This window comes from Rhinoderma darwinii, chromosome 5 (genome assembly GCF_050947455.1).
Source record: "Rhinoderma darwinii isolate aRhiDar2 chromosome 5, aRhiDar2.hap1, whole genome shotgun sequence".
NCBI classification, from domain to species: Eukaryota; Metazoa; Chordata; class Amphibia; order Anura; family Rhinodermatidae; genus Rhinoderma; species Rhinoderma darwinii.
Window position 1 is genome coordinate 15,866,164 of NC_134691.1, and position 12,129 is coordinate 15,878,292.

The window sequence follows — 12,129 nt, forward strand, 5'->3', positions numbered from 1 at the left end:
GTTGGCAGGCTCCCAGTTCGGCACAGTAAAAGGGCGGAACATCTCTGGGGCCGTTATCTCCATCAGGGAAATGATTGAGAGATGTAAAACTCTTGGGTGTGGGAGATATGTTGTTGCTCTAGACCAGGCTAAAGCCTTCGACAGAGTAGATCATGATTATCTATGGGCCACTTTGTTAAAGTACGGTGTTCCGGGACAATTTATTGATTGGCTGAAAACTTTGTATTGTGAGGCAGAGAGCTTTCCTTTGATCAATGGCTGGCAGGGCGACACTTTCGGGGTTGAGGCGGGGGTGAGACAGGGTTGCCCGTTGAGTCCACTTCTGTATGTTTTTGCCATAGACCCATTTCTGCGGTTACTGCAGCAGTGTGATTTTCAAGGCGTACCGATCCCGCTTTGCTCATCCCTGAGTGTTGTCGCCTACGCGGATGATGTGACGGTAGTGATATCTGAGCCTAGTGAGGTGCAGATGTTGTCTGCAGCCATCAGAAGCTACTCTGAGGCCTCTGGGTCTCTGGTCAACCTTGAGAAGAGTGAAGCTTTCTGGGTATTACACAGTGATCCAGACTTTGATCTGCCACAATTTGCGAAAGCCTCCACCGATATTAAGATTCTGGGAATTAAATTTGGGAGGGATGATAATGCCAAACTAAATTGGGAGCAGAAATTGGAAGCCGGAAATGCAAAGGTTCAGGGATGGAGAAACTGGAGGCTGACCTATAGTGAGAGGGTTAAAATGTTGAAGACTTACCTGGTCCCCGTCTTCTTGTATGTTTCTGTCATTTTTCCTTTGCCAGAATCTTTCTCCGCTAGGCTTTTTAGCCTGTTCTTCCAACTTTTTTGGGGGAACAGGTTGAACCCAGTAAAAAGAGGGATTACTTACCTACAGAGGAGAGAGGGTGGGTTGAGTATGTTGAATCCAAGGGTTTTCTTTGACTCCCTGATTCTTAAAACAAATTTTGGCAACCTAGATGTAAATAACAGTGCCCTGTGGATAAACAGTATCAGGGATTGGATATTGCCTTTTGCAGAGTCTTGGATACGGGGCGGCAGTCTCAAAAGGGGGCGATTGACACGAGACTTCCTTCCCCAGTATCTGGATTATGGTCTTAGATGTCTGAAGAGATGAGGAATAGACAAGTCCTATATTGAGAGTAAGACCAGGAGAGATCTATATTTCACTGTATGTAGGACTTTCTTTTCTTTACAGCCGGCACTTAAAGATTGCACAACTGCAACCTTACAGGAGAGTCTGAGGTTTCTCAATGGAGCGAGACTCCCGGGTAAACTTTTTGACATTGCATGGCTGTCACTGCATGGGAAACTTTATGTTAAAGGGAATCTAAAATATTTGAGTGTGTCAGATCGGAAGTGTCCCTTGGGTTGTCAACAGGAGGAGACAATGGAGCATTTTATAACCGAGTGCTGGGGAGGACAAAATATATGGCAAGAAATATCCTGCAAGTTAAAAATCCCAAGATTGCAGTCTCTAAAATACCCAGAAATTATTTATGGAGTACCAGCTAATGTAAATAACATTGACCGGGGGACCTTGTATTTGATAATTAATGTAGTCAAATATTACCAGTGCCATTTCACCATATGTCAGCCGTAAACCTGATCATGTCAGAACTAAGGTGGATCAAATCCCTAGAAATTAGGAAAAATGAGAAAAACACAGCATTATGGAGGAATGTATATATGGAATAATGCTAGTTCTCTGTATAATGCAAACTTGTTGTTGGTTTTTCTCCCTCCTTCCTTTTTAACAACAATGGACTCTTGTTAAGTTAAAGTTATTTTCTAGTTTATTTTTCATCGTCATGTATGAGTTCTGTTAAATGATCATTTGCTTTGGAAATTTAGATGGAATGTTATATTTGTTTGTTTTTTACTAATAAAAATCACCTCCTATATACAAGAATATAACGACTATAATACTGCCCCTATATACAAGAATATAACTACTATAATACTGCCCCTATATACAAGAATATAACTACTATAATACTGCCCCCTATGTACAAGACTATAACTACTATAATACTGCCTTCTATATACAAGAATATAACTACTATAATTCTACCCCTATATACAAGAATATAACTACTATAATACTGCCCCCTATGTACAAGAATATAACTACTATAATACTGCCCCTATATACAAGAATATAACTACTATAATACTGCTCCTATATACAAGAATATAACTACTATAATACTGCCTCCTATGTTCAAGAATATAAGTACTATAATACTGCCCACTATATACAAGAATATAACTACTATAATACTGCTCCCTATATACAAGAATATAACTACTATAATACTGCCTCCTATATACAAGAATATAACTACTATAATACTGCCTCCTATATACAAGAATATAACTACTATAATACTGCTCCCTATATACAAGAATATAACTACTATAATACTGCCCCCTATATACAAGAATATAACTACTATAATACTGCCTCCTATATACAAGAATATAACTACTATAATACTGCCCCTATATACAAGAATATAACTACTATAACACTGCCTTTTATATACAAGAATATAACTACTATAATACTGCTCCTATATACAAGAATATAACTACTATAATACTGTCCCCTATGTACAAGAATATAACTACTATAATACTGCCCCCTATATACAAGAATATAACTACTATAATACTGCCCCTATATACAAGAATATAACTACTATAATACTGCCCCTATATACAAGAATATAACTACTATAACACTGCCTCCTATATACAAGAATATATCTACTATAATACTGCCTCTATATACAAGAATATAACTACTATAATACTGCTCCTATATACAAGAATATAACTACTATAATACTGCCCCTATATACAAGAATATAACTACTATAATACTGCCCCTATATACAAGAATATAACTACTATAATACTGCCCCCTATGTACAAGAATATAACTACTGTAATACTGCTCCTATATACAAGAATATAACTACTATAATACTGCCCCTATATACAAGAATATAACTACTATAATACTGCCCCCTATATACAAAAATATAACTACTATAATACTGCTCCTATATACAAGAATATAACTACTATAATACTGCCCCCTATGTACAAGAATATAACTACTATAATACTGCCCCCTATATACAAGAATATAACGCCTATAATACTGCCTCTATATACAAAAATGTAACTACTATAATACTGCCTCTATATACAGTAAATGTTGTGCTTTAATTCAAATTATCCAATAATTTTTCTTGCTGCCAGTGAACAGAAACATTCTTGTGGACATCCAGATTCCAGAGACTGAAAAATCTGTGCTTACCTAATACTTCTCACAGCTGAGAGTTTGCTACAACTGTCTCGAGTCTAGACAATCTCTTCTGAATGTAACAGCCTGCATTTCAGGCTTGTGTATTTTATCTGCGCTAATACATTGTAGCAAACTCTCAGGACCAGAAAAAGATTTGTGATGCTGATGTGTTTACCTTGCAGATGAGCACCTAGAAAAGATACAATTACTGTACATTCTCAGCTGTGAGAAGTCGTAGGTCTGTAGGGTCTTCTAAACCCTATTCCCATTTACTTACAGCAAGGAGAAATCTTGAAAACAGTGAAGAATTAATTTTTTTAACTTTATTGAAAGTTGAGGACTTTTCTATTATGCTTTTATTAAACTTAATTAACATAAAATCAGAAGACCCCATTAAATAAAGTGCTTGGGCTGCAGCATTGTGCTTGTCTAGTCTTCCCCTGTGGTCTCTACACGTCCTGGATATATGGCCACGGCTTGACTTCTATATATCATGGCATGTTGCACCATAGATGTACATTTCGGAGGAGCAGTACCCATAGAAACGAAACTCCGTTGCCAAGACTAAAGTCATATTAATCTCTTTGCTTCTGCATTTTGATTACAATAAATCTTGGAAACTGCCGTGCCAACAAGAGGGAGTTGTGTGCGCCGGTAAACCCCATCTAGATTACAGGTGTTTCTATGGAGACTCGTCTCCTGGGATTGCCATGGTGATGGCATTTATAGACCGCACGGAGGAATGCTGCCAAAATAAAACTGGATGAGAGGGAAGTGTCCATTTCAATCACATTTTCCCAAAAATTCTGTTCCCAGACATGAGTGAGTTCCATGGAAGTAACTGGTAGCACGCTGGGTGCCGGTGCCAGTCTCCCGAGCATCTGTCAAGTCACATTGTCAGTGTTTGATAGAGATACGGGATTGTGATATCGCTGGTAGTAGAGGTCACCTTCGCTGCACTCACATCCCGTGTCATTGGTGCCGGCAGCATCCTGACAGCTCACATACTGTATACCAGTTCATTTCTAAAAAACAATCCGTTCACATATGCACTGATATCCCGCTTTTATATGTGACAGTGATCGTGCGGGCACAACTGCGGGCGCCAGCGGGATGGTGGCTTCGATCCCGGCAGTTTTTACCATTTACCATCCTGGGCTCCCTTTGTCGCTACCCTGGCAGCCCCGCCATTGTGATCGCTAGGCTAATGGTCTTATACTGGCAGGGTTCCCAACGGACCAGTAATCCACCCGCCCTATCAGTATTTACCCTAGGAGACCGGTAGGAGTAAAAAATGTTATCGACAATAGCAAGTGCCAGTATTTTTGCATAATAAGAGCTTATTCAGATGAACGTATAAATAGTCCGTGTGAGGGCCATTTTTTTTAACGGCCGTCATATTGCTGCATGTATTTCTATGGGGCTGTTCACATGGCCGTTGTTTTAACGGACCGTGTGAAGCTCCCGTGAAAAAATAGGACATGTCCTATCGTTTTCACGAATCCCCCAATAGACTCAAATCTATGAGGGATCTGTGAAAATGGGGTCCCACACGGGTGCGAAACGGCCGTTTTTCACCACTGACTTCGCACACGTCCGTCTGAATATAGCCTAAGACAGAAACATCTTATGTGGATTGGATACTACTCCTTTGCCAAGCTCGTTCAGCCCTAGAAACGTGAAGAGAGTCAGGACTAGGTCAAGTGTCAGATTGGCACCGGTGGGAGATCCAGAGACGAATTGCGTAAAAATGAAGCAAAATCAACACACAGACACACACGTGTAAATACACCCTGAACCGGGCTGGTATTTTGGGGTGGAAAATGTGGCAACCCTACCCAAGGGGCTGTCCAGTATGGTGCGTGTTACCTGCACATGGCAATAATGTTCTATCATATAGACATAGGCCCTCGTTCACATCTGCGTCTGTATTTCCGTTGTTCTGCTCTGTCAGTGGAGCAGAACAATGAAAATAACGGAAACGCCAGTTCTGTTGTACAATGGACACCATCGGCGCCGGACATAACCCATTGACTATAATGGGTTCCATTGGGTCTCCATCAGGGCATTCAAGGTTTTACCTAACGGGACCTCCAACGCAGATATGAACCAGGCTTTAGACAGTTTTACAAAAAATGGGACAAAAAAAATGTTAAAAATAATTAAATGAAGTTTTGAATTACCAAAAGTAATGACACAAATGTAAAAAAAACAATAAACCTGATTTTTTTAAACATAATTTTTATTACATAAAAGTCGATAAACAGTCAAAAACCTATAGATATAAGGTATTTCAGTACTCATAATGACCCGCATAAGTAGGTTATAGCAAAAATTGGACAATAGACAGCGCCTGAAATAGCTATGAAACCTTAAAAAGAAACAAAGTTATGACCACTGAACTACGAAGGTGCAAAAACAAAAACAAAAAAGTGGTTTTCCACCAGATAGGTCATCAGTATATAATCGGTGCAGGTCCGACACCCAAACCTAGCACTGATCAGCCGCTCCGGCTACCTCCGGGTGCCGGATGTTTTGAACGGTATGCAGTAGTTGGAGCCGCAAGCGGAATAGCGGTGAATAGGAGCAGGGCTACAGTTCTGCAGAATGGCCGCTATGCAGTGGTCGGCCCCATTTGCTTCCGGCTCCAACTAGTGCATGCCGTTCAAAACATCCGGCGCCCGGAGGCAGCCAGAGCTGCTAATCGGTATGGGGTCTGGGTGTCGGACTCGCACCGATCATATACTGTTGACCTATCCCGTGGATAGGTCATCAGTTGTCTGGTCGTGGAAAACCCCTTTAAGAGGTTGGGTTTTTGCAGCTATAAGGCTTCACATCTGCGTCCTGTGCCTCTGCCAGTGGCCGAGTGTAGAACTATTCTTGTCGTCAAATTGACAGAATCCTGACAAAACCTCAACCCGATTAAAGTCAATAATGGTGACCCTTTGATTCTGTTGGACAACAAATCTATCAGAACAGAAGTCATGCCGCTAATGTGAACAGAGCCTAAAACAATATGTATTCGTAAGCAAAATAAATAAATATTCTATCAAAGGGGAACTGTCAGTTTTTCTTGGTGCCAGCTTTTGGAATGTGGACAGTAGGGCCCAGTTCGTGATGGCACCATGTTTTTCCCATCCATTGTCGGAGAATAGAGTGGCAAGACTTCTGCCCTTATTACTTTCTTGGTAGAGTTGCTGTGATTGTGGATAGTAGAAGCCCTGTACAGGATCATATATCTTATAATGGCCATGGCTCCCCATCGCCATTACTTACTAGGTCCCGGTGACTTCTGGGCCACGCCACTCCTCTCCCTGATCTCTACTACTGGCAGCCTCCCATGCTGCCGATGCTCACCTTCTGCCCCACGTTCTATCAGCCCAGTATTTCCAGGGTATAAAAAGGCCTCTTTTTCCTGTACAAATTGCCTGCCGCCTATCCTGACCTCTTGTTGGTGACCTGTGACAAACTTTTGCCGCCTGCTCTGACCTTTTGCTCAACCAACCATGAGTGCCTGTTTGTCGCTTTCCCTGATCTTTACAATACCTGACTCCATATACTGTCTATTGATTTTGTACTATGTCTCTTTACATTGGCCATCACCAGGGGAGACTTCTAGCGACCTCGTGTTCCCCAGTAGTGAAGACCAGAACCAAAAAACAACAAGGAAGCAATAAATAATAAAACAAGGAAAGGTTTTGGAGGATTTGGGGGAAGGGGAGAATGGGATTTGGGAATGGGATTTGAATATTTTTTATAGGCGTCGCTTAGACGCTAATTTAATGTGACTTAAAAAATTTGGCGAAAACTCTTAATTAAAACAAAAATCTCCACCTCTTCACGAGCACATTTCTGTGTGCACTCAGGCCAGCGCTCTTAGCGACCATTATTCAGCAGTTAATTCAAGGTAATGAATCACACATTAGGCGTAATGTCACAATATAACAATATAATGGTCTCCTGCTGCAATGTGAAGCTGCAATGAAACCGGGGATTTTTATTGTCATCACAGGAGCCTATTATCCTGCCATCGCCTAACACCGCAGTGACGTTATTCCATTTGCAAAGTATAAATGGGATGCTACTCACTTAGTGATTTACTGCTGGAACATCAAGGGTCATACATTTCCCCCCCCAGGAAATATAAAGACGATCATTCCACTGCCTTTAATTGAATGGCTGAGCGACTGTAGAACAGCAGAGCACAAAAGCTTGTGGTGTTTTACGACGAGGAGTTATAGCCCGTGCTTTATGTTTTTCCATGTCACGGCCAAAATCCATTGATCGGGGAAAATTGGCTTTGTAACCGTCCCAGAATTAAGACAGTTAATCGAAAAAATATTTTTGCGGTGGTCATGGAATTTGTGGATCTGTATGTTGGGACTCAGTATGTCTTGGAGTGGAACTTCGCTATAATGCAGGAGCGTACATATTAGTAAATAGGTCCCTTAGCAAAAATTTTAATTGAGCCCCTTCTTGTGCTGGTTAAAACCACTGCCCCCCTAACCACCTCGGACAGGAGGACTTGGTGCTCGTTTGTCCCAATATTGCTAATGTTGTACATCCTATGGAGAGGATATTACTGCACAGCCAACCTGTCTTGGGCTCCTCATGGGCTGTCTCTATGATACATATGCCCTAGCTCCTCAACCAATGGCTCTCCAGCTGTTGCAAAACAACAACACCCTGAGCTAAAGGTTAGAGACAACTGCTATGACACTACAGAATATATAGAAAACTTGAGTTCCCTTTTTGGGCAATACATGGCTACCAACATTGTCTTCGAAGTTGAGGTATCCATTCAAATGTGGCCAAGGACCTAGAGTGTTTTTGTAGGTTCTATTGTATGTTTATTTGGTTTGGTTTATATGGTCCGAAATCCATATTTCTAGGGTAACTCTAGGTAAATGGATAGGGGCAGCACTGTGGTTCACGGGTAAGCAGTGCTGTCTTGGAGTGAATATATTTTCTTCTTGTGTTCGCATGAGTACTGAGGACTCCAAGTTTTTTTTTTACATGCTCCAAATTTTTTTTATGGTTATTGGTTTTCTATAAAATTGACAATGATTTGTTAAAGGGGTTTTTCCACCATTGACATTTATTACATAACCGCAGAATGTGTCATAAATGTCTGACAGGTGGGGGTCTAACTTTCATAAACTTGAATGAAGAGAGTCATGTACACGCGTGGTCACCTCTCCATTCGATCTCTGCCTAGATGTGCCGCCTCTAGCAGAACAGGACCCTCATTCTCCCGATAAGTGGGGTCCCAGAGGCGGGACCCACCTAAAAAGTCTTTATTGGAAAAACGATCTTTAATGTGTCTTAGGCTCCATGCACACGACAGTATTTTTCATCTGTAATTGCTGACCGTAATTACGGACCCATACATTTCTATTGGCCACGGACACCTTTCAGTATTTTTACTGATGGGTGTCCGTGCTGAAAAAAATGACCTGTCCTGTTCTTGTCCATAATTACGGCACGGATTCTCCCATAGAAGCCTATGGGCGCTTCCGTAAATACGGACGGCTACGGATGTGCATCCGTAAACCGTCTGTATTTACGGAAGCATTGCTAGGCAACAGGGCCTTGAGAAAGCGTGTACGCACGTGAAACGGCCGTAGGCTAATTCCACATCCTGACCAAGATCTTTGAATAAATATATTTTGTTGCAAGTCCGGTGAATGCCTTGATATCTTCTATTCATTTATGCTAGACAACATGTTGATGACATAATTTGCAACCTCCCTCTTTTTTACCGATCCATATATACGGATCGAATACAGATGCAATACGGACCGTATTTACGGACAGTATTTACTGATAAATGAAAATACGGTCGTGTGCATGGGGCCTTAAGCCCCATACAGAAAGCCGTGCCCGTAATCACAGCCCGCAATCGGTTGCCAGCCGCAGACGGCCGCCTGCATATTCGAAAAATAGGACATGCTCCATAATTCCCGGCACAGTTCTACGGCACGAACACTCATCCCTAGTGATACGGAAAGGTGTCCGCGGCCAATAGAACCGAATGGGTCCGTAAAACCGGTCTGCGGTTTTATGGTCGTGTGCATGGGGCCTCAGACGGGGAAATTAAGATTGTACACAACACTGTAGACCGAGACTGGTGTGATGCTATAATACATTGTGTGTGTATTTTAGAGTGTCCATAATATAATCCTGGACATATGAGTGGATGGGGCAAGATATCTTGATAGAAGAATTGCAAGGTATGTATAGAAGCCCAGTGGATCCACATCTACTTAACTTTTAATGTTTTTCTGTTAATAGATCCAAAATTCAGTGCTTAATAATTTTATAATATCTCTTTATGGAGCTTTCTTTTCATGTGATACAGAGTGTAACGGCCGCCGCTCCCAGCCGCCGTATACTTACCTTTCCACGGCGCCACGTCTCTTCATCTCTTCTATTTCGGGCTTGATAGTTGTATAAAGTTGTACTTTTGATGTGACTTATGGGACGGTAGTAGCAAATCTCTGTTGAAAAGTAAGGAAAAGAAGAATGTTTAAATTCTACTAAAGATTTATCTTGCACAGTATAATACTCAACAGCCATCTATGCAACAGAAGCCAATACTTAAAAAGTACCTGTCTCCTCTCCTGACTTGTCTGTTTTAGTAAATACTTGTTTTTCCCATAAAATAACAATTCTGGAGCATCTTTTCTTAGAACTCTACATTGTGCCGTTCCTCTGTTATTCCTCCTAGAAATTTATGAATAAACTGACAACTGGGTGTAACCATTCCCCTTGTAAAAGAGGTGTGTACCTACACAGTCTCACTCTGTCAGCACTGATTGGACGGTGTTAGTCTGTGTAGGTACACACCCCCAACTGGTAACACTCAGTGGTCAATTTATTCATACATTTTTAGGAGGAATAATAGAGGAATTTTACAATGCAGAGTTCTAAGAAATTATGTTCCAGAATTTACATTTTTTGGAAAATACAATTATTTACTAAAACAGAAATGTCAGGAGAGGTGACAGGTCCTCTTTAAAATTCTAAAAAATAAAAGACATTGGGGGAATTTATCAATGTCTATATGCCAGTATTATGGTGTAAAAAAATTGCAAACTATGGTACATGTTTTACGCCGCCACTGCCACTTTAAAAAAGTGGATGGGGCTTCGTGAAAGCGGCAGAGCCACCATTGGTCTAACACATTTACTATAGTTTATGGAAGTCTATGCCAGCTCGTACCTAGTCTACATTTCCCTTTCTGGCACACGGAGAGCCAGAGAGGAGCCTAATGTATTAAGCACTTTGCACCACTTAATAAAAGAAATACATTTTACTCCAGCGCTCCTATTATTAAGACTGGCGTATGAAACGCCAATTTAAAAAAATCCCCCCCCCCCGTTGTTTTTCATGGTGATGCCTCTTAAGAGGCTTTCACCAGGCACTAAATGTTCTCAATAATTTTAGGTGAAACAATGTCAAAAGGACTAACATTAAATTTACTGGTTGTTATCGGAATTGGCCATTAAGCCAAAATGGCCCATTTATTTCAGTATGAAGGCTTTGAGAATGGCTTTTCAAGCTTTCCCTGAAGTCAGTATGCTCAAATTCAATGCAGTGTATAATCAATGAGATGGAAAATCCCTCTTACCATAGTTATAAAGACCAAGGAAAGCTACAATAGACATTCACATGTCCAAGCAGCAGGTCTGGCGGCTGCAGAGAAAGCTATTATAAATTTGTAGTCCAGTGGTATTTTTAACCATTGTAAGATTATTAATATTTAGGATTATCTCCATGTTGAAATTACCATAGACCCACTGATGATGATGATTGGGATGATATGCTTATAATAACAATATTTTTTTAAAAACATACTTGTGTTTTTTTACTTGTTATAGAATTAATAGCACCAGGTCCGCTAGTGTTTTTTTTTTTTTCATTTCCTACTCTCTGTCTGTTTTTGAGAACAAATGGGCAATGGGGACAGAAGAGATAAGAAGGATAAATGGGTCCGGATAGGTAGTGGAGTGATTAGATCTGATTTTGATATTTTTGTTCTCCTGTTTTGCAGGAAAGGCTTGTCCTCTCTGTATTACCTCGATTTGTTGTACTTGAAATGATCAACGACATGACCAATGTAGAAGATGAGCATCTGCAGCACCAGTTTCACAAGATTTATATCCATCGCTATGAAAATGTCAGGTAAGAGTAGTCCTCTAGATAAGTCTCTGCTGTACTGGATGTATATGGTCATGGATCTCCTCAATGACTAGTGGTACCACCTTACATCACCATATATACTGTACATTGGTTGATTGGAAATTGTAAGATTTTCTATTTCATGTGCGTCAGGCAGCATGCCTATAAATAGTCGTTCTTTAAAATGAGTTTATCATGTTTTTAGGTCATAGGTTATGACGTCTAAAAAAATTTTTTAAATGATCCTTTAGTGGGGGTTGTAGAAAATAAAATAATTGCATTCACTTTCCAGGTTTCATACTCCAAAGTATGACCAGTTTAAGTCAACCACCCTTAAAGAAGACCTGTCCTCCGTCCTGCCATATGTCCTGCCATATGTATTTTAGTAAATAATTGTATTCTCTATGAAATAACATTTCTAGGGCATATTTTCTTAGAAGTCTATGTTGTGCAGTTCCTCTTTTATTCCTCCTATAAATGTATGAATAAATTGACAACTGGGTGTTACCAGTTGTGGGTGTGTCCCTACACAGACTGACACTGTCCAATCAGTGCTGACAGAGTGAGACTGTGTGGGGACACGCCTCTTTGACAAGCGGAAAGGTAACACCCAG

General features: G+C 40.6%; 1 protein-coding gene across 3 annotated transcripts in view; it reads left to right on the forward strand.

Annotated features, from left to right (window-relative positions):
* Nucleotides 1-12,129, forward strand: part of ADCY8 (adenylate cyclase 8) — a 279,438-nt gene that overhangs the window by 114,252 nt on the left and 153,057 nt on the right. For all 3 annotated transcript variants that reach the window (XM_075825719.1, XM_075825721.1, XM_075825720.1), the window contains one exon: nt 11,388-11,518. In XM_075825719.1, the coding sequence (XP_075681834.1) occupies nt 11,388-11,518 (131 nt within the window). The remainder of the gene's footprint in view (nt 1-11,387; nt 11,519-12,129) is intronic.